Raw genomic sequence first — 23,906 nt, 5'->3', positions numbered from 1 at the left:
AGATTCAATAATATTTCATTAACCCTTTCTCATTGTCTGTTTGTTGGCTGCAGTTATTAAATGTCCATGAATAAAATTCCGGAGAAAAATGCAGTGATTATATACCAGAGAATGGGTTCCGTTTATCTGTCTTCATGTCCTTATGTCTGCATGTCTTTAACCAAGGATATATACTTGGGTGTGTGTGTGAATATATATATATATATATATATATATATATATATATATATATATATATATATATATATATATATATATATATATATATATATATATATAACACTTCAATTGAGAATACTAAAATCACTACTGTCCCGCAAAGTTCCAGGTTCAAAACAAAAGACTTAGGTAAAATTACAAGTTAAAGTTTAATGCTCAAACTAACAACTAAACATTCAGGACTCATAAGGATAATGTAATGGCAAACCAGGTTACATATATGGTTAACTGCAATAGCCTCTATTAACACGAATTTAGCAAGAGCAAATTTATCTAAGTTAGCCCTGATAAAATGAGAAAACCGGATAATGCTCAGTTAAATCAAGATATAATATTATTACAGATACAAAATATTAATAATACTGGCTGACATTAAAAACTTTACAAGGCTTACGAATTAACACCTTAGGCTATACAGTACAAGAAAAACGGTAATAACACTTATACTCAAATTATACAGCAGCTAGATGGCTGGAGACTTGCTGAGCACTCACAAAAATAATAATATACTGTACAGGAGAGGACAGAGATGTGAACAGAATGAGGAGTAGATCTAAGTGGCAACTAATGCAGAGACTGAGCTCATTATATAGGGGCCAGCAGAGCTTGATTCAACTTGTAAGAAGGACGCGCAAATGAAGGCATAGGGGACGAAGAGTTGACAATCCTGCTCTGAACAACAGAAAGAACGACTTACTCTACTATAAGGGGGAGAAGGGGGGAGTAAGGTAGAACATGCAAGCCTGGTCACTATGGAAGCCACATGGCGAATCGTGAACAAACATGCAGCATACTGTACATTAGGATCATACAAAGGATGATGCAATCATGAACAAAACTGTATCATAAGTTAGAATTATACAAGGGATGATGAAATCATAGGCTATGTAACACATCCCCACAAATAAAAAGAAATTTACAAAGGAAATTTCTTATTACTCTAAAACAATCTGTCTAAAGTCTAGATAAGCAATCTGCAACAACATTTTCTTTCCCCTTGACATGTTGTATGTCTAATGAATACTCCTGAAGAAGTAGACTCCATCTTGTAAATCTCTGATTTTTATCTTTAAACTTACTAAGAAATTTCAGTGGGTTATGATCGATATAAATGACTATGGGGTCAAAACCAGAACACAAATAAAATTAAAAATGCTGTAAACCCAAAATCAAGGCCAAAAGCTCTTTCTCAATAGTTGAGTAGTTCTTCTGAGGTGGAGTGAACTTCTTACTGTAATAAGATACAGGGTGTTCAATACCCTGATCATCCTCTTGCAGCAAAACAGCCCCAGCTCCTGTATCACTTGCATCAACAGCCATCTTAAAAGGCTTAGCAAAATTTGGAGTAGCGAGCACTGGCTGACTTAATAGGATAGCTTTAAGTTTACTGAAAGAGGATTCACAGTTATTGGTCCAGACAAATTTAACTCCCTTTTTCAGTAGGTCTGTAAGTGGTGATACAAGAATTGAAAAGTTAAGAACAAATCTCCTGTAATAACCTACCATTCCCAAAAATCTTTCTAGCTCTTTCCTACTTTTAGGTCTGGGAAAATCACTTATAACCTGAACCTTAGCTCCTGATGATGCAACGTGTCCATCACCAATTACGTACCCAAGGTACTGAACTTTAGCTTGACCAAACTCACACTTTGATAAATTAGCTACAAGATTAGCTTGAACCAAACGCTCAAGAAATTTACTGACATGGCATAGGTGATCTTTCCACTTGTCACTGAAGATTAATACATCATCAATATAAACAACACACCCTGCCAAACCCTCTGTTACAACATTCATGAGCTTCTCAAAAGTGGCTGGTGCATTCATCATACCATATGGCATTACAGAACATGCAAAAGTCTTTCCTAGTGTTACAAAACATGAGATCTCCCTAAGACGTTCAGTCATAGGTACTTGCCAGTATCCCTTTAACAAATCAAACTTACTTATGTACCTAGCCTTTCCGATTTTGTCTGTGCAATCTTCCACACGAGGGAGAGGGTAGGTGTCTGTTTTGGCAACACGCTGTAGTCGATGCAAAGCCGCTGTGACCCACCTGGCTTAGGGACTAGAGTGACAGGAAAACTCCACTCGCCCTGACAGGGCTCAATCATCTTGTGGTCCAACAGGTAGCCAAGCTCCTTCTGGATGAGAGGAACTTTCACTGGGTTCACACGGTAAGGAGGCAGTTTAATTGGCTTTGTGTCTCCAACATCGACATCATGCATCAACACAGTGGTTCTTCCTGGAGTGTCACGGAACACTTGCGGGTACTCCTGCAGTAATGCCGAAAACTCCTGCCTTTCCTCGGGAGCTAGATGAGAAAGCTTAGTCTGGAGATCATTCATGATATCAGGATTCTTCCCCAAACTATCACTCAGGCTCATACTTCATGGGAGAGCTTCACTTGCAGACTCGGGTGGAACAGCTACAGTGCAGACTGGGTTATTTTCGTCCCGCCTGTGATATAACTTTAGCATGTTGATGTGACAAAGTTGCTTGTTCTTTCTACGATCTGGTGTGGCGATGACATAGTTGACATCACTGAGTTTCTTCTCCACGAAATAAGGACCACTAAACTTGGCTTGAAGAGGTTGCCCATGCACTGGTAGCAGAATCAAAACCTGATCTCCTGGCTGAAAGTGGCGTAACATGGTCTTCTTATCATACCAAGTCTTCATCTTCTCCTGAGCAGCTCCTAAATTCTCTCTCGCCAGCTGTAAAGCAGTGGACAGCCGTTCTTTGAACTTCATCACATACTCCAGCAGGTTGACGTCATCTTCCTCCGACAGCCAGCATTCTTTGAGTAGCTTAAGGGGTCCTCTTACTTCATGGCCAAACAGTAGTTCAAAGGGTGAGAAGCCCAGTGATTCATTTGGAGATTCTCTTGCGGCAAATACAACGAATGGAAGACCTTTATCCCAATCTTTCTGATGTTCCAAACAGTATTTCCTGAGCATCGATTTGAGTGTTTGATGATATCTCTCCAACGCTCCTTGGGTCTGGGGATGGTAAGCTGAAGACGTGATCTGGGTGATGCCCAACTCTTTCAGAGAATGCTTGAAAACATTTGACATGAAATTACTTCCCCAGTCTGACTGTACCTCCTTGGGCAGACCAAACTCGGTGAAGAACCCTAACATTTCCTTAACCACGTTCTTTGCTGAGATATTTCTAAGTAGAATGGCTTCAGGATAACGAGTAGCCATATCAAACAGGGTCAACACATAAGAAAATCCTGAAGAAGTCTTAGGAAGAGGGCCCACAATATCCACCAACACACGGGTGAATGGCGCCTCAAAAGGAGGAATGGGAACTAGAGGTGCAACCTTTTCGGTCTGATTACACTTCCCCACAACTTGACAGGTGTGACAAGACTTACAATACCAGGAAACATCTCTGAAGATACCTGGCCAGTAGAGGTGTTTCAAAATGCGTGCCACAGTCTTCCTCACTCCAAGGTGTCCTGCCAGACTGGAATCATGAGCCACTCTAATGATATCCTGCCTACAAACACGAGGGATGACAACTTGATGTACAACCTCCCATTCACAGTCGGCTGACGACTCAACCAACTCTTGACGAGACAAATTATCAACACTACGGGGTACTGCCTCATCTGGTGAGTGGTCCAAATTAGCAAGAAAAGTGTCAGCTAGGATAACATCATCATCATCATTATCCTCTAAGTCACCAGTAACTTTAGACTTAGCCCTAGTGACAGCACATGCAGAGAACACGTCAGGGATATCACAATCCAGGGTCGCAGTCACTGGTTCACTAGACAACTGAGGAGCTGGACACATTTGACTTCCACCAATATCATTTCCAAGTAAGAAAGTTACACCTGACATTGGGAGTGTCTCAACCAACCCAACCATAACGGAACCATTAACAAAACCAAACTCTAAATTCACTCTGCACAGAGGGACAGAGAAGTAATTATTCCCTACACTTTGTAAGATTACAGTTTCATCAGAGGAATTAACATTAGAGCGTAGAACACTGGTCAGCATAAGGGATTGGCAAGCACCTGTATCACGATATACTTTAACTGATTTCCTGTCATTACTGTCCAGAGGACTGACAAAACCATCAGACAGGAAATTAGCACATGAACTCTTGAGAGTGTCACCCACGTTACTGCTCAAAAAAGGAGCTTCATCATGAGAATTTAATTTACCCCTCAAAGCAGGCTCAGTTAACTCGGTTAAAGAATTCTGGGAACTCTCAAGGGTGGACACTAGACCAATTGACTGAATATTTAAAGACTCCTTTTTGTTCACATCACGCTGTCTCCTGAAACATTTCTCCGTAGTATGACCAAGCTTACTACAATAAGTACATTTACTTTTCTGAAATCTAGAGGTGAAGCTGGTATTTACTTCCTGAGAAACATCATCTTTATTCTCTTTCCTGATACCTGTACTCTGAGTAGAGGCAACGTACCTACTCTCAGCTTTCCTTTTTTCTTTAGAATATCTCTTCTGAGTGAGAACATATTCACCAGCTAAAAATTCAGCATCCTACAAATTATCTATTCTTTTCTCATCAAGATATAGGTTTACATCTTTATTAATACACCTTTTGAAGTCCTCCAGCAAAATTATCTGCTTAAATTTATCAAAATCAGAATTTACATTCTTAGAATTTAACCACTGCTCTAACAGATCTTCTTTGATTTTTGCATACTCAACATGGGATTGCTTAGCTTGCTTATAAGTTGTCCTAAATTATACTCTATAGGCTTCAGGAACAAGGTCATAGGCCTTAAGAATCAAGCTCTTAACTACATCATAATTATCAGATTGATCCTGAGGCAAAGATGCATAAGTTACTTGAGCTTTACCGGTGAGAACACTCTGAAGGATTACTGGCCAATACTCTTTGGGCCAATTAAAACCTGTAGCTACCCTCTCAAACAACTGAAAATACTTTGTTAAATCAGATTCATTAAAAGCAGGGACAAGTTTAACATTTTTAGCCATATCAAAATCATTAGAGCTAGATGATCCAGTTCCACCTTGTTTCATGCGATACTCATGGTCTGCCTGAATCCTAGCAAGTTCAGTTTGAGCCTAAGCCTGTGCCTGTGCCTCCTGAATACGAGCCTGAGACTCAGCCTCTTTAGCACGTGCCTGAAACTCAGCCTCCTTAGCACTAGCCTGAATCTCAGCCTCCTTAGCACGAGCCTCCTGCAGGGCTAACTGAAACTTAGCTATTTCAATCTGCGTTTGCTTATCTGGAGGAGTTACATTAAAGAAGCTTTTATTAATCATGCCAACAATTTGATCTTTAGAATGATGAGAATGAACAGCAATTCCCAATTGCTGAGCAACAAGCTTAAGTTCATTCTTTGTTCTGTTTTCTACATCACACACTGTTTGCACATTTGACAAAAAATCTTTGGCTTCATCAAGAATAGTAATAGTAGACATCATGAATAAATCACAGTCACAAAATATCAAGCAATATCCTTATTGTAATATCCTGAATATCCTGATAAGAGGTCACCAAATTAATGTTACGGAACAGAGAGAGATAATGAACACTTCAAGTGAGAATACTAAAGTCACTACTGTCCCGCAAAGTTCCAGGTTCAAACAAAAGACTTAGGTAAAATTACAAGTTAAAGTTTAATGCTCAAACTAACAACTAAACATTCAGGACTCATAAGGATAATGTAATGGCAAACCAGGTTACATATATGGTTAACTGCAATAGCCTCTATTAACACAAATTTAGCAAGAGCAAATTTATCTAAGTTAGCCCTGATAAAATGAGAAAACCGGATAATGCTCAGTTAAAGCAAGATATAATATTATTACAGATACAAAATATTACTAATACTGGCTGACAATATGGAACCAATATGAATCACAAAAACTTTACCAGGCTTACGAATTAACATCTTAGGCTATACAGTACAAGAAAAATGGTAATAACACTTATACTCAAATTATACAGGAGCTAGATGGCTGGAGACTTGCTGAGCACTCACAAAAATAATAATATACTGTACAGGGGAGGACAGAGATGTGAACAGAATGAGGAGTAGATCTAAGTGGCAACTAATGCAGAGACTGAGCTCATTATATTGGGGCCGGCAGAGCTTGATTCAACTTGTAAGAAGGACGCACAAATGAAGGCATAGGGGATGAAGAGTTGACAATCCTGCTCTGAACAACAGAAAGAACGACTTACTCTACTATAAGGGGGAGAAGGCAGGAGTGAGGTAGAACACGCAAGCCTGGTCACTATGGAAGCCACGTGGCGAATCGTGAACAAGCATGCAGCATTCTGTACATTAGGATCATACAAAGGATGATGCAATCATGAACAAAACTCTATCATAAGTTAGAATTATACAAGGGATGATGAAATCATAGGCTATGTAACAATATATATATATATATATATATATATATATATATATATATAATTATGTATGAATGTATATTAGGATGCTAATGCCGTTAAGGTGAATTTTCAAGATGTAAAAAATCGCAGTGCCGACTTGGTTTTTAATTCTGTGTATCATAATTAAAGCTCGTGGTGAAGTTTCGTGGGTGTTTGGAGGTTGCTTATGGGGAGCACAAGAGCTTGATTGTCATTCTGTCTCTCCAGTATGAAGTCATTTTTTTCTGTACACCTGTGCGGCGACATCAACCCTGACCTCGCAGCTGCCCTTGATCACACGAACACAGCGACAGAAGCACGGGATACTTGTACATCATTGCAACAACTTCTGATAGTCTTGGCCAAGTTGTCTCCCAGCTGGCTTGTCGTCCAACACTTTCAGGTCGTCAAGGAGGAAGTATCAGATCAGAACAGCTGCTTTGATTATGGAGCAAGTAGATACAACATCAGGGTTTGGGCAGCTCGTCGTTCACTGGCATTCCAACTGTATGCCTGCACTGACTGGAACTGAGAATTTGGGCAGGATGGCAATCCTGGTGTCGGGGAAAGATATTCCCCACTCAGGAGAAACCACTTAGCTGCTGGGAGTTCCAAAGATCGCAGCCAGTACAGGGGAGGAACAATAATGCAGTTGCCAAGATACTGAAGGACTTGTCCCTTGAAGGAAGGATCACGGGAATGAGCTCTGACACCACCACAGGCAACACTGGATGGCGGGGTGAAGCATGAGTCAGGATAGAGGCTGCTTTGGCAAGGGATCTCTTACATTTCACCTGTCTCCATCACGTGTGTAAGGTACTTATTGAGAATATCTTCAAGAAGATGGTTGATGCCTTCAGTAGCCCTGATTGTCGGACTCTTCAGACAATTCAAGGAGAAATGGGCCTTTTTTGACTGTGATGTATTCCATGTCAGAAGCACTGACCCATTTGTGCGAGATGTCTTTGATCGTTTCCCCTAACCTGTCACTGAAGCACTGTAATTCGTCCTGTTTGCTTTAGATGAATCACACATGAGGGACGACTAAGAGGAGTTCCTGGAACAACACTGGTGGTCAAATTTCAAATGGCTTAAACTTCAAAGCTTCAGCCACGATGCATGTTGCTTGCTGAATGACCAAGATTTAGTGCACACTGAAAGTCTGGCTCTTTCAGGGTCAGTTCTGAATGAAATGTCACGAATAGTAGGTATTGAGAGAAATGGCTTTGTTCGAATCCATGGTGTACGTGAAGTACTGATTAAGAGCTCCTGAGGTGGTGAATGCCGCTGTGAATGACCTCCAATTGCTTAAGGACGTCAGCAAGTACCACACCTTCAACAAGGCAGTTGCAGATGCTGCATTGGTTGCTATGATCCGCCACCTCTGGAACCTGAGCAAAAATTGGTTGTGCTTGCTGTCTCCAGTTCTAAGATGTTGGTGAGGGAGAAGCGGAAGATAGTGGTGGTCATGGAGTCAAACGAAGGCGAGGAGGATCTTCCTACAAGAAGGGTGGGACTGGGCATGGTGATGATCCAGAGGACACAGCTGGATGAGTTGTGCACCAAAGGGATCCTGTCCTCCTTCGAAACGGCATGAATCCAACTGCGTTCCTTCAGTTAGACCCAACAGAACGAGGTAATTCAGACTACTAACAGGGAAAGGAAGTCTTGCAGTCGATCTCAGTGGTCAATGGCGTCGCAGAAAGTGGGGTCAAACTCATTCAAGACTTCAATGCAACCCTCACTCGGCAGGAGGAGCAAAAGCATTTCCTCCTACAAGTCGTCTTGGAAGACAGGTGGAGAAATCCAAAGCCAACAAAACAGTTCGTAATGAAGTAGAGTAGAAAGTAGGTCCGTTGCCAAATTTGTCAGCCAATGCACGACCATTAATTTTTGTTCTAGAAATTAAATATTCTTTGTTTTCTATTGATATTTGGTATAGAATACGATACTGAGAGTGAGTTTGAATACATTGCAAGTAGTATCTATCTGAGCACCTTTATATATATATATATATAATTGGTTTTACACCAGGTATCCCCGAAGGGCTCAGGCGTTGCCCCTGGGTAGAGGACTTTGGATTGGAGCATGTAGTATTTTATGACTGGATGCCCTTCCTGATGTCTACCAATGACCCATGGGTGGATTCGATCCTCTGACCCTTGGGTCAGAGTGGAGCGGTCTAACCCACTGAGCCACGACTGCTCTCTCTCTCTCTCTCTCTCTCTCTCTCTCTATATATATATATATATATATATATATATATATATATATATATATATATATATATATAAGCCTCTGTGGTAAAGTGTGCGTTTTCGTACACTGAAGAACGAGCGTTCGTTCTCCGCCAGGGTAAAACACTTTAGGAGCATTCTTCTGGCCACGTACTGCATTGGCGGACATAATGGGTGCTGTGGTTGAACCAGTGTCACATACTATAAAGTATGCTTCCACCCAGTCGCCTTGCACGGGCTGATTACACTTGGTTCACAGACTACACACACATCCAAAGCCCCTACAACAATGCAGTTACACTTACAAGCACTTCCCACCCTACTAACAATCTCTATCAGACAGCCTAAGCCACTTGGTAGACATACACTGGCTGTATCGTCCCCACTTCGGTCTGGATAGGCCAGTCCTGCAGTGGACACTCAAACGGCTGATGAGAAGAAATTATATATATATATATATATATATATATATATATATATATATATATATATTGTTACATAGTCTATGATTTCGTCATCCTTTGTATAATTCTAACGTACAGTGTGCTGCATGTTTGATCACGATTCGCCTCGTGGCTTCCATAGTGCGTTGTTCTACCTCACTCCCCCCCTCATCCCTTATAGTAAAGTAAGTCGTTCTTTCTGTTGTTCAGAGCAGGATTGTCAACTCTTTGTCCCCTATGGCTTAAAATGCGCGTCCTTCTTACAAGTTGTATCAAGCTCTGCCGGCCCCTATATAATGAGCTCAGTCTCTGCATTAATTGCCACTTAGATCTACTCCTCATTTTGTTCACATCTCTATCCTCCCCTGTACAGTTGTTAATATTTTGTGAGTGCTCAGGAAATCTCCAACCATCTAGCTGCTGTGTAATTTGAGTATAAGTGATTATTACATTTTGTTCTTGTACTGTATAGCATAAGGTGTTAATTCGTAGGCCTAGTAAAGTTTTTGTAATTTATATTGTCACCCAAAATTAATAATATTTTGTATCTATAATAATATATCTTGCATTAACCGAGCATTATCCGGTTTTCTCATTTTATCAGGGCTGACTTAGATAAATTTACTCTTGCTAATTTCGTGCTAATAGCGGCTATTGCAGTTAACCATATATTTAACCTGTTTTTGCCATTACATTATCCTTATGAGTCCTGAATGTTTAGGTGTTAGTTTGGGCATTAAACTTTAACTTGTAATTTTACCTAACTCTCTTGTTTTGAACCTGGAACTTTGCGGGACAGTTTTCTCTATTCCGTAACATAAATTTGGCGACCTCTTATCAGGATATTCAGGATATTATCATAAGGATATTGCTTAATATTTTGTGACTGTGATTTATTCATGATGTCTACTATTACTACGCTTGATGAAGCCAAAGATTTTTTGTCAAATGTGCAAACAGTGTGTGATATAGAAAACAGAACAAAGAATGAACTTAAGCTTGTTGATCAACAATTGGGAATTGTTGTTCGCTCTCATCATTCTAAAGATCAAATTGTTGACATGATTAATGAAAGCTTGTTTAATGTAACTCCTCCAAATGCGCAAACGCAGATTGAATTAGCTAAGTTACAGCTAGCCCTGCAGGAGGCCCGTGCTAAGGAGACTGAGGCACAAGTTGAACTTGCTAGGATTCAGGCAGACCATGAGTATCGCATGAAACAAGGTGGAACTGGATCATCTAGCTGTGATGATTTTGATGTGGCTAACAATGTTAACCCGCCCCGTCCCAACCACTTTTTGACCACTGGTACCCCCAAATCCCGACCATTTTTCGACCCTTTTTTTTTTTTTGCTAAAACTTTCGCTTTTGGTGAGAAACATCGAAAATTCATAGAGAAATCGCTCACCTGAGGTTTAAAATACTCATTACAGGTAGGAGAGCCTCCTTACCTTACTGGGTTTTCTATCAGGCTGGCACCAAAGAAAACGAGTTCTATGGGAGGTTAACTATTTCACACCACTCATAAACGGTATTTATTTATTTACTGTTACGAATTTATACGTAGTACAAGAGTATATTGGTTTTCAAGCAGTAATATAGGCATTATAAGCATTGTTTCACTCACTAATACCTGACCTTTTTTTGCCACATTACCTGATCATCATTTCTACCTGTTTCTTCCTCTAATGCTATGTAAAGTTTGTCCTCCACATTGTCATTGATTGGGGAATCACTCTGGCCCTAAATTTCGTACCGTGGCATGACATGGCTATACTGGCCAGGTCACTGATAACAGGTGAATTGCTGAGACAATGGCATGCAGGGAGGTCATGCTGGGTAAGGCATTGTCTCTGCCTGGCATCTTGTTGAGGAAGGTGTCACGTGTATACGTACCAAAAATGACTCGCGAAAATTGAAAATTGTGGAAATTATGAACCTTGCAATTGCAGGACGTTGAAGTACGTCCCCGGGATTAGCTGTGACAAAACGTGAGGACGTGGAAGTACGTCCCCGGGACGCTGCGGGTTAAACTTCTCCCTCCTTTTAATGAATCTGATTTAGCAAAGTATTTTCAGTTGTTTGAGAGGGTAGCTACAACTTTTAATTGGCCCAAAAAGTATTGGCCAGTACTCCTTCAAACTGTTCTCACCGGTAAAGCTCAAGTAACTTATGCATCTTTGCCTCAGGATCAATCTGATAATTATGATGTAGTTAAGAGCTTGATTCATAAGGCCTATGAGCTTGTTCCTGAAGCCTATAGAGTATAATTTAGGACAACTTATAAGCAAGATAAGCAATCCCATGTTGAGTATGCAAAAAACAAAGAAGATCTGTTAGAGCAGTGGTTATATTCTAAGAATGTGGATTCTGATTTTGATAAATTTAAGCAGATGATTTTGCTGGAGGACTTCAAAAGGTGTATTAATAAAAATGTAAGCCTATATCTTGATGAGCGAAGAGTAGATAATTTGTCTGATGCTGCAGTTTTAGCTGATGAATATGTTCTCACTCACAAGAGATATTCTAAAGAAAAAAGGAAAGCTGAGAGTAGGTACCTTGCCTCTACTCAGAATACAGGTAACAGGAAAGAGAATAAAGATGATGTTTCTCAGGAAGTAAATACCAGCTTCACCTCTAGATTTCAGAAAAGTAAATGTACTTATTGTAGTAAGCTTGGTCATACTACGGAGAAATGTTTCAGGAGACAGCGTGATGTGAACAAAAAGGAGTCTTTAAATATTCAGTCAATTGGTCTAGTGTCCACCCTTGAGAGTTCCCAGAATTCTTTAACCGAGTTAACTGAACCTGCTTTGAGGGGTAAATTAAATTATGATGAAGCTCCTTTTTTGAGCAGTAACGTGGGTGACACTCTCAAGAGTTCATGTGCTAATTTCCTGTCTGATGGTTTTGTCAGTCCTCTGGACAGTAATAACAGGAAATCAGTTAAAATATATCGTGATACAGGTGCTTGCCAATCCCTTATGCTGACCAGTGTTCTACGCTCTAATGTTAATTCCTCTGATGAAACTGCAATCTTACAAGGTGTAGGGAATAATTACTTCTCTGTCCCTCTGTGCAGAGTGAATTTAGAGTCTGGTTTTGTTAATGGTTCCGTTATGGTTGGGTTGGTTGAGACACTCCCAATGTCAGGTGTAACTTTCTTACTTGGAAATGATATTGGTGGAAGTCAAGTGTGTCCAGCTCCTCAGCTGTCTAGTGAGCCAGTGACTGCGACCCAGGATTGTGATGTCCGTGATGTGTTCTCTGCATGTGCTGTCACTAGGGCTAAGTCTAAAGTTATTGGTGACCTAGAGGATAATGATGATGATGATGTTATCCTAGCTGACACTTTTCTTGCTAATTTGGACCACTCACCAGATGAGGCAGTACCCCGTAGTGTTGACAATTTGTCTCGTCAAGAGTTGGTTGAGTTGCAGGTTGCTGACCCTGAGTTGAAAGGTCTAGCTATCTCTGCTTGCAGTGAGGAAGAGTCAGCTGGTGCTTCTACTTGTTATTATATAAAGTCAGGAGTACTTATGAGGAAGTGGAGACCCCCTAACAGCATCAGCCGACTGTGAATGGGAGGTTGTACATCAAGTTGTCATCCCTCGTGTTTGTAGGCAGGATATCATTAGAGTGGCTCATGATTCCAGTTTGGCAGGACACCTTGGAGTGAGGAAGACTGTGGCACGCATTTTGAAACACTTCTACTGGCCAGGTATCTTCAGAGATATTTCCTGGTATTGTAATTGTAAGTCTTGTCACACCCGTCAAGTTGTGGGGAAGTGTAATCAGACCGAAAAGGTTGCACCTCTAGTTCCCATTCCTCCTTTTGAGGCGCCATTCACCCGTGTGTTGGTGGATATTGTGGGCCCTCTTCCTAAGACTTCTTCAGGATTTTCGTATGTGTTGACCCTGATTGATATGGCTACTCGTTATCCTGAAGCCATTCCACTTAGAAATATCTCAGCAAAGAACGTGGTTAAGGAAATGTTAGGGTTCTTCACCGAGTTTGGTCTACCCAAGGAGGTACAGTCAGACCGGGGAAGTAATTTCATGTCAAATGTTTTCAAGCAGTCTCTGAAAGAGTTGGGCATCATCCAGATCACGTCTTCAGCTTACCATCCCCAGACCCAAGGAGCGTTGGAGAGATATCATCAAACACTCAAATCGATGCTCAAGAAATACTGTTTCGAAAAACAGAAAGACTGGGATAAAGGTCTTCCATTCGTTGTATTTGCTGCAAGAGCATCTCCAAATGAATCACTGGGCTTCTCACCCTTTGAACTACTGTTTGGCCATGAAGTAAGAGGACCCCTTAAGCTACTCAAGGAATACTGGCTGTCGGAGGAAGATGACGTCAACCTGCTGGAGTATGTGATGAAGTTCAAAGAATGGCTGTCCACTGCTTTACAGCTGGCGAGAGAGAATTTAGGAGCTGCTCAGGAGAAGATGAAGACTTGGTATGATAAGAAGTCCAGGTTACGCCACTTTCAGCCAGGAGATCAGGTTTTGATTCTGCTACCGGTGCATGGACAACCTCTTCAAGCCAAGTTTAGTGGTCCTTATTTCGTGGAGAAGAAACTCAGTGATGTCAACTATGTCATCGCCACACCAGATCGTAGAAAGAACAAGCAACTTTGTCACATCAACATGCTAAAGTTATATCACAGGGGGGACGAAAATAACCCAGTCTGCACTGTAGCTGTTCCACCCGAGTCTGCAAGTGAAGTTCTCCCATGCAGCATGAGCCTGAGTGATAGTTTGGGGAAGAATCCTGATATCATGTATGATCTCCAGACTAAGCTTTCTCTTCTAGCTCCCGAGGAAAGGCAGGAGTTTTCGGCATTACTGCAGGAGTACCCGCAAGTGTTCCGTAACACTCCAGGCAGAACCACTGTGTTGATGCATGATGTCGATGTTGGAGACACAAAGCCAATTAAACTGCCTCCTTACCGTGTGAACCCAGTGAAAGTTCCTCTCATCCAGAAGGAGCTTGGCTACCTGTTGGACCACAAGATGATTGAGCCCTGTCAGAGTGAGTGGAGTTCTCCTGTCACTCTAGTCCCTAAGCCAGGTGGGTCACAGCGGCTTTGCATCGACTACAGATCGACAAGATCGGAAAGGCTAGGTACATAAGTAAGTTTGATTTGTTAAAGGGATACTGGCAAGTACCTATGACTGAACGTGCTAGGGAGATCTCATGTTTTGTAACACTAGGAAAGACTTTTGCATGTTCTGTAATGCCATATGGTAAGAAGAATGCACCAGCCACATTTCAGAAGCTCATGAATGTTGTAACAGAGGGTTTGGCAGGATGTGTTGTTTATATTGATGATGTATTAATCTTCAGTGACAAGTGGAAAGATCACCTATGCCATGTCAGTAAATTTCTTCAGCGTTTGGTTCAGGCTAATCTTGTAGCTAATTTATCAAAGTGTGAGTTTGGTCAAGCTAAAGTTCAGTACCTTGGGTACGTAATTGGTGATGGACAAGTTTCGCCACCAGGAGCTAAGGTTCAGGTTATAAGTGATCTTCCCAGACCTAAAAGTAGGAAAGAGCTACAAAGATTTTTGGGAATGGTAGGTTATTACAGGAGATTTGTTCTTAACTTTTCAGTTCTTGTATCACCACTTACAGACCTACTGAAAAAGGGAATTAAATTTGTCTGGACCGATAACTGTGAATCCTCTTTCAGCAAACTTAAAGCTATCCTATTAAGTCAGCCAGTGCTCGCTACTCCAAATTTTGCTAAGCCTTTTAAGATGGCTGTTGACGCAAGTAATACAGGAACTGGGGCTGTTTTGCTGCAAGAGGATGATCAGGGTATTGAACACCCTGTATCTTATTACAGTAAGAAGTTCACTCCACCTCAGAAGAACTACTCAACTATTGAGAAAGAGCTTTTGGCCTTGATTTTGGGTTTACAGCAGTTTTAATTTTATTTGTGTTCTGTTTTTGTCCCCATAGTCATTTATACCGATCATAACCCGCTGAAATTCCTTAGTAAGTTTAAAGATAAAAATCAGAGATTGACAAGATGGAGTCTACTTCTTCAGGAGTATTCATTAGACATACAACATATCAAGGGGAAAGAAAATGTTATTGCAGATTGCTTATCTAGACTTTAGACAGATTGTTTTAGAGTAATAAGAAATTTCCTTTGTAAATTTCTTTTTCTTTGTGGGGAGGTGTTACATAGTTTATGATTTCATCATCCTTTGTATAATTCTAACGTACAGTATGCTGCATGTTTGATCACGATTCGCCTCGTGGCTTCCATAGTGCGTGTTCTACCTCACTCCCCCCCTCCTCCCTTATAGTAGAGTAAGTCGTTCTTTCTGTTGTTCAGAGCAGAATTGTCAACTCTTTGTCCCTTATGGCTTCATTTGCGCGTCCTTCTTAAAAGTTGTATCAAGCTCTGCCGGCCGCTATATAATGAGCTCAGTCTCTGCATTAATTGCCACTTAGATCTACTCCTCATTTTGTTCACATCTCTGTCCTCCCCTGTACAGTTGTTAATATTTTGTGAGTGCTCAGGAAATCTCCAACCATCTAGCTGCTGTGTAATTTGAGTATAAGTGATTATTACATTTTGTTCTTGTACTGTATAGCATAAGGTGTTAATTCGTAGGCCTAGTAAAGTTTTTGTAATTTATATTGTCACCCAAATTTAATAATATTTTGTATCTGTAATAATATATCTTGCATTAACTGAGCTTTATCCGGTTTTCTCATTTTATCAGGGCTGACTTAGATAAATTTACTCTTGCTAATTTCGTGTTAATAGCGGCAATTGCAGTTAACCATATATTTAACCTGTTTTTGCCATTACATTATCCTTATGAGTCCTGAATGTTTAGTTGTTAGTTTGAGCATTAAACTTTAACTTGTAATTTTACCTAACTCTTTTGTTTTGAACCTGGAACTTTGCGGGACAGTTTTCTCTGTTCTGTAACAATATATATATATATATATATATATATATATATATATATATATATATATAGATATATATATAGATAGATAGATAGATATAGATATATAGATATATATATCATGTATAAAGATTTTAGATCAGATAATGAAGGTAATGGGGAGAGTTCTAGAAGGTATGATTAAAGAAAGAGTGAATATTAATGACGTGCAGTTTGGATTTATGCCAGGCAGGGGGACCACTGATGCCATAATATTCATTGTTCGACAGCTTCAGGAAAAATAAATAGGCAAGAAAAGGGAAATGTGGTTTATTTTTGTTGATCTGGAGGAGGCCTTTGACAGAATCCCTAGAGAGGTGGCGAAGTGGGCAATGAGAAAGATTGGAATGGAGGAGTGGCTGGTTACGGTGGTTATGGCCATGTATGTGGGTGCTCGCTCCCAAGTGAGAGTGAATGGACATTTGAGTGATGAGTTTTCCGTGAATGTTAGTGTGCATCAAGGGTCGGTTTTGAGTCCCTTGTTGTTTATCATGGTACTTGAAGCCCTCTCATGTGACTTCAGAAACGGAGTCCCATGGGAGATGTTGTATGCTGATGATTTAGTGATGTTTGCAGAGAATGAAAGGGAGGCGGAGGAAAGATTTAGGATGTGGAGAGATGGTATGGGGCATAAAGGCTTAAGAGTATATGCAGATAAAACAAAAGTGATGATATCTACGGTTGGTGGTGGTACTGTTAAAGAAGAAGGAGAGGCGCCATGCGCAATTTGACACAAGGGCGGGGGAAGTAGTTCGATCTTGTGCAGTGTTTGTGATAAGTGGGTGCATAAGAGATATAATTGTATTTGAGGTAGATTGCAAGATAATGCTGATTTTATGTGTGCGGTGTGTCGGGAAATGCAGGTGGAGATTGTCAGGCGTAAAAGGATTGACCTTGCTGGTGAGTTCTTGAGTGTGTGGAAGAGTTTTTTTTAGTTGAGAGACATGTTATGTGCTGGAGGTGGGGCTGGAGCTTGCTCTATGGTTAGGGTGAGAAAGGGTTAGAAGTTCGGGGAGCTGTTGCCCCTCCTGACATTGAGAGTGCTCTCCTTGGGTGATAAGGGATCTTTGTATCCAGCATGTGTTAGGAGTGTAACAGTGTATGATAGTGAGACCTGGACAGTAAGGAAGAGGATATTCGCAGGTTCAAACGTACAGAGATGACAATGATTAGATAGATGTGCAGTGTGTCCCTGCGTGCAAGGTCAGGGAAGGCTGGGTTTATGATGGAAGAGTTGAGAGGTAGGATGGGACTGGAGTGCACTGATATTGTGATAAGGAGAGGTAGGTTGAGGCAGTTTGGGCATGCGGAGAGGATGGGGTATGGGGTATGCAGAAAGTGAGAAGTGTTAATACTGAGGTGGGGTTGCGAGAGGTAGACCGAAAAAGACGTGAGACGAGGTCATTAAGATGATTAGGGTCACGGGATATGGTCAGTTTACTTCTTTTGTTCCAGTTTGAAACTAACCTGGTGAATGGGTTGAGCGTCAGGTAAGGATGAAGCTATTAGAATTTGAGAGCAATCAGTCAAGAGTAAAAAACTGGGCAGGAACAAAGGTTCAGCCTTATGGCGCATATCCTACTGTACACTCGTTCGTTGGGCATTTGTCATGTTCGAGCATTGAGCTCATTAGATTCGAATCATGGTGAAAAATCACGTTATAAATTGTATATCAGAAGCGAGGAAGTTGCTTTACTTCACCACGTCAGCAAAATTATTTTCAAACTACAATATTATTTCATTACCATATTCCAAAAACACAGGTGATCAATGATCGATTAAACGGGCCTCAAACCGACTGGGCGGCGCAGGTGCTGCACCTTCTGAATGCTTCTTCTTCTTCAAAGTTGTTTGTGATTCTTGTTCTAGGATTAATCATAATATTTTCCTCGTGATGCTTAACAATAATAATAATAATAATAATAATAATAATAATAATAATAACAATAATAATGACAATAATGACAATAATAATAATAATAATAACAATAATCATCTTTTGTTCGTCAAAAGTGACAGTACTTCCTAAGGAATTCACTAGAGCTCGACGCGCATTTACGCCTTTACAATCACAAATATTGTCACATAATTCATATATATTAAGGATTTCATCAGCCACCAAAAAAATCACATTCCTTTCTTTATGTAGGGGATGATGAGATGGATGGATGAGATGGAGAGACATATCCCTGAGGAAGTGCGTGAGGTGGATATAGGACAGCCTGATGGACGGTGATTGATAGTATGGAAGCATTTCTTTTGCGGTCGTCACCTCCGGGACAAAATTCAATCTAGTTATAGGCTGTACAACTATGTGTAAACATTCTCGTCCTCCTAGTAATCAAGATCAGGTGAATAAAGTCGTCTGATGTTAGCTGGAATAGAGTTGTTTTGAGTCCCTGCCCATGAGAGAGATAATGATAACAGTACTAATACTCTCAATCTCCTAGGACTCAACTACCTGGTGAATAAAAACGTTTGGCATTAGTTAGAATTGAGTATTACAGTTGTCCCAGCTTTGAATGTTAATGATTACTCTAAGTTGCGTACGACTCTTGCTGAATAGTTTACAGTACGAGTTTATTTTCCCTGAAATACAAAAATATTCCAATGTTTACAAAAGAGTTCGAAAACGAGACAAGATGTAGCGTGCAAGCTTGTGTGTGTGTGTGTGTGTGTGTGTGTGTGTGTGTGTGTGTGTGTGTGTGTTTAACAGATTAGATCAAACATTGCCTATCTAATTTCAACCAAACTTGGAAGAAGGATCGGGGGATAGTCTTGTGGGGAAACTTATTTTTTTCTGAGAACTCAAAGGTCAAAATCACAAGGCTCATTCAGACGTTCACCAGCAAAACCAACTTAATTTCTTTTATCCAAATTACAGTAGAGCAAACTAAGGGAAACTGATGAGGGTAAGGCAAGAATGAATTCTCACAGTTTTGATAACAATCTGTTAGAGTTTTAGGCTACATGGCAAGGACAAAGTTCGCCCCGTGTGTAAGTGACTTGATACAATAACACAAATAGTTCTGATCTGATTGATCCAGAGTTGTTGAAACGATTGATGGTCAGCTTTGGAGCAATTTTTTTTTTCCAATTAACCAAAAGTCGGGGTAACAGGGCAAAGTGGTAAAACAATTTGATCTGATTTGAGTTAAAGTTGGTGGAAGGGTTAAGGACTGGGCAAGAATGAAGAAATTCGACACAGAGTAACATCTCTAAGGGCAAGGTCCCAAGGCTAAGTTAAAAATTCGGCCCTTAGACCAGCAGGTGGGCGTGGGTGTTGCACTCCCTGAGAGCTCCTTTCGGAAGCAATCAGAGAGACGAGGGAGAGTTATGTCACTGTATTTATTGTAATGACGGCTCAAAAGGAAGACATAGATTATGGTTCATAGTTATGTCCGTGCGTTTTTCTCTTTTTAGGGTCCTTTTCGTTTGTTATATAATACAGTGCATTGAACTAAGAATATGATGATGGTGATGATGGTATTGATGAGGATGATGTTGATTACACACCTATGAATATCTTCAGTCCGAGTTAATAAACCTCTCACATCATAAGGTCTTTTCTAGACTTGTAAATAATGTCACATACAAGAATCTCTCTCTCTCTCTCTCTCTCTCTCTCTCTCTCTCTCTCTCTCTTGTTGGGCTGTGTGTGCATTTTATTTGTATATATATATATATATATATATATATATATATATATATATATATAAAATTTCTCACGAGATGGATAAAAGTAGAAACAGAAAGAACTTTCGAGTAATACATATTCAGAGTGACAGAGACATGGGGGCGGAGGAATTATAATTATACACACCTGCAACAGGGATGGGCACACAGGGCAAAAGGGGACATGATTTGGCCCAGCATAACATGACATGACATCTCATCTCACCCTGGCCGAACTACCATCCTAAGTCATAAAAAGGCTATGCAGTCAGTGTTCGTCTGGGAGGGTACTGCGTTATTATCAGTTCCGATAATAACTGATTATATTTAAATGGCCACAGGTCATGTTTACAGTATTCTTATATGTGCCAGAAATTAAGTATGATTCAATGGCACATCGTTCACCGAAGCTTTTTTTTTTTTTTTTTTTTTTTTTCTGGTACCTTAGAACCGTCCCAGTCAACGTTGTGATCACTGGATGCGTTGTGTTGGAATAAGACAGTAATGTTCAGCCGTACTCATATTAATATACTTAAGCTGTAAGATCCTGGTTTGCAAGTCTTCCAAATTGTCATATATAAAATTACAGTCATATATAATTATTACAGTTTTTGCATAAAATCTTATATATAACACCTGAATTTCTTGATGGGCTACTCTTCATGAGTTTCTTTTTTTTATGGTGTTCTCCTACATGAAAGCTACTCTTTGAATGTCGTGCTGATGTGATATAAGCTGAAAGAGAGTTTTTGGCATATTCGCAGGCATCCGTTTTGTTGACTGTTTAATTTTAATCCTCAAGATGTTCCAGAAGACACCACCCGCTGTTTATACCGAGACGTCCTGCAAATTATTCTGACTCGAATAACTGTATCCCTTTCACCTGCAATAGTATTCCTTGGGTATTCCCAGTCACCACACTTTCTTAATTTTTATTTGTGTCTAGAATCACACATCCAACAAAAGAACTACTGATTATGGTGACAGTCAGGATAACTCAGGAGCATGGAATGCAAAGAATCTCCAGGTTAAAGGACCAGACCATCGCAGGTTAATGAACATCTGCACCTACTCTGTAAGGACTATTAGAAGCTGACCTGTTGGTACTGCTTGAAGAACTGTCCACTATCAAATGGAATACCGAATGACTTAATGAAAATAGAAGATTTGGTCAAGAGCGAAAAGTATCAATCAGTCGACATGTTATATTGGAGAGGCAAACCTGATGGTGGCAACAAGAGGCATGGATTATAATTCCTAGTAAACAAACATGTTGGAAAGAAAATCTTATAATTTTTTAGCATAAATGAAGGAGTAGCTACTGTCATGATAAAATTAAATGAAACATTCAAATTAAAAGAAGTTTAATTGTTTAATTGCATTTGCCAACATGTAGTTACTGTGATGAGAACATTGTTAAACTCAGTGAAGACAGACATTTAGCTATTGAAAGGCTCATTATACTCTGATCATAGGAGACTTCAGTATTAAAGGTGGAAAAAGGGTAGCCGCAGATATCTCAGCTGGGAATCATGGTGTAGTCTCTAGTCTACTCTGCTTCCTCAAGAACTGTTTTGTTGGCTTTGGACTTCTCCACCTGTGTTCTGAGACGACTTGTAGGAGGAACTGTTTTTGATCTTGCCGAATGGGGGTTGCTTTGAAGTCTTGGATGATTTTGACCCCACTCTCTGTGACATTGTTGACCAGTGAGATCGACTGCAAGACTTTCTTTTGCGGTTTGTAGTCTGGATGACCTCCTCACTATGTTGGGTCTAACTGAAGGAAGTCGCTCGGGGTACATGCCATTTCGAAGAATGACAGGATCCCTTTGGTGCAGAAGTCAGCAAGCCGTGTCCCTTGGATTATCACCATGTCCAGTCCCACCCTTCTTTTAAGGATGATCCTCCTCACCTTCGTTTTACTCCGTAGCCACTACCATCTCCCACTTCTCCTTTACTGACACCTGAGAACTGAAAAGAGCAAGTGCAACCAGTTGGTTGCTCAGGTTCCACAGGTGGTGCATCATAGCACCCGACACAGCATCTGCGACTCCTTTGTTGATGGCATGGTATTTGCTGATGCCCTTCAGCAGTAAGGTCATGCACCAGGGCATTCACCACCTTAGCAGCTCTTAACCAGCACTTCAGGTACACCGAGGCGAACAAGGCAGTATCTCTCAGTGCCCGCTCCTCATGTAATGTCAGTCAGAACTGATCCTGAAAGAGCCAGCTTATCAGCATGAACAAAATCTTGGCATTCTATCGAGCTATATACATAATGCCAGGAGCTTTGAAGTTCATGCCATTTAGAGATTCACCACCAAGGAAGACGAAGCCTAGTTCCAGGAACTCCTTATAGTCATCCCTTATGTGTGATTCCTCCAGTGTGGACCGGACTAATTCCAGCACCTCAGTGACAAGTTCTGGGAATCGATCAAGGATATCTCGCAGTAATGGGTAAGTGTTTCTGACTTGGAATGCACTGCAGTCAATGAAGGCCCATTTTTCCTTGAATCATCTAAAGAACCCAACATTAGGGATGCTCGAGGCACCAACCATCTTCTTGAAGACGTTCCCAGTTAGAACCTCAGACACATGATGCCATCAGGTGAAGCATAAGAGGTTCCTGTCCAATGCAGCCTCTCTCCTGACACACACGTTATCCCGCCATCCATTGTTGCTTGCAGTAGTGTCAAACCTCATTCTCATGATTCTTCTGTCAATGGACCAGCCCAACAGCATCTTCCCAACTGCGTTTGCTTTTTCCTTCCCTGTACTGGCTGCTCTTTTCGGAACTCCCAGCAGCTGAGAGGTTTCTCCCTGGTGGGGTACATCTTTCCCTGACACAAGAATTGCCAGCCTGTCCACCTTCTCAGTTCCAGTCAATTCAGGAAGAGATTAGAATCCCAATGAACTACGAGCTGCCCGAACCCATATGTTGTAGCTACTTGCTCCGTAACCGAAGCCACTTTTCTGCTTCAGTGCTTTCTGCTGGACGACCTGAGAGTGTTGGACGACAAAACCAAATGAGACACATTGTGGCTGAGACTAGCAGCAGTTGCTGGAATAATGTATGACACATTCCTGTCGGTGGTGTTGGTGCAATCAGGGGCGGCTGCCAGGTCAAGGGTGACAATATTCCTTCCACTGCTTCTGCAGGTCGTTGGTGTTATAACCTGAAGGTAACCTGAAGGGATCTGGAAGTGCCGCTCGCAGTCGCCTTGTCCTTGGCGGTGAGGTATCTCCTTCATCAGTTGACGTTGTGGAAGATGAATCTCTCAGCTCAGAGACGGTTGCTCTCTCCTCCATTTTGCGCTATTCCTCTAGCCTCTTTTGATCTCCCCATGTAGATCTCTCGACTACCTGTTCCTCTTGCCAAACTAGGACAAGATCCACTAACCCTATCGTTGCCTTCCGATCCGTTTGCTGATCTGTCAGGAAGAGGTGATCCTCTGCATCTTCCATCTTGTTCAAAGACTCAGTCATGTGGTGCATGATGTTGAACAGCTTGTTCAGTTCATCTCTGAATGCTCCTTCGTTTTGTAATTTGGTGTCTGAACTTCGTCCCTTCACTCCCTTGCATTTCTTTAGGTCTTCCCACATCATCAGAATCATTCCGAGAGAGTTGATGACACTTTATTCTTCTGCTGTGAGGATTCTGTACCTTCTCCAGACTATGCAAAAAATACACCCAGAAAGTAATACAAGCATATTCATCGACTTCTCAAAGCAGAGGCGAAAAAAACAGAAACATCCTATGATGACGTTTCCCAAGTTTGGAGAAAAGACCACATAAACAATACTTATGAGAGATTTCAGTGCAAAAGTTGGGAAATCAAAAAGTGGAAATGCATGTACCAGAGTTTTTGGAGAGGGAATGGAGGAGGACAAATGGTGGTAAAGTTTGCTGAAATGTAGTACATGAGAATAATGAAAACATTTTTTTTTTCTTTC

General features: G+C 40.8%; 1 protein-coding gene across 1 annotated transcript in view; it reads left to right on the top strand.

The window, feature by feature from the left end:
- LOC145400778 (uncharacterized) overlaps positions 1-22,048 on the top strand; it is a 57,257-nt gene extending 35,209 nt beyond the window's left edge. Inside the window, exons 3-4 of the mRNA XM_080273214.1 lie at positions 20,900-21,028; positions 21,968-22,048. Coding sequence (XP_080129340.1) covers positions 20,900-21,028; positions 21,968-22,048 — 210 coding nt within the window. The remainder of the gene's footprint in view (positions 1-20,899; positions 21,029-21,967) is intronic.
- The last annotated feature ends 1,858 nt before the right edge of the window (positions 22,049-23,906 follow it).

This window comes from Coenobita brevimanus, chromosome 53 (assembly GCF_032717465.1).
Source record: "Coenobita brevimanus isolate Jiangsu-jjx chromosome 53, ASM3271746v2, whole genome shotgun sequence".
NCBI lineage: Eukaryota > Metazoa > Arthropoda > Malacostraca > Decapoda > Coenobitidae > Coenobita > Coenobita brevimanus.
Note: the sequence above shows the minus strand (reverse complement) of the source record. Positions and strands in the feature narration are given on the sequence as shown.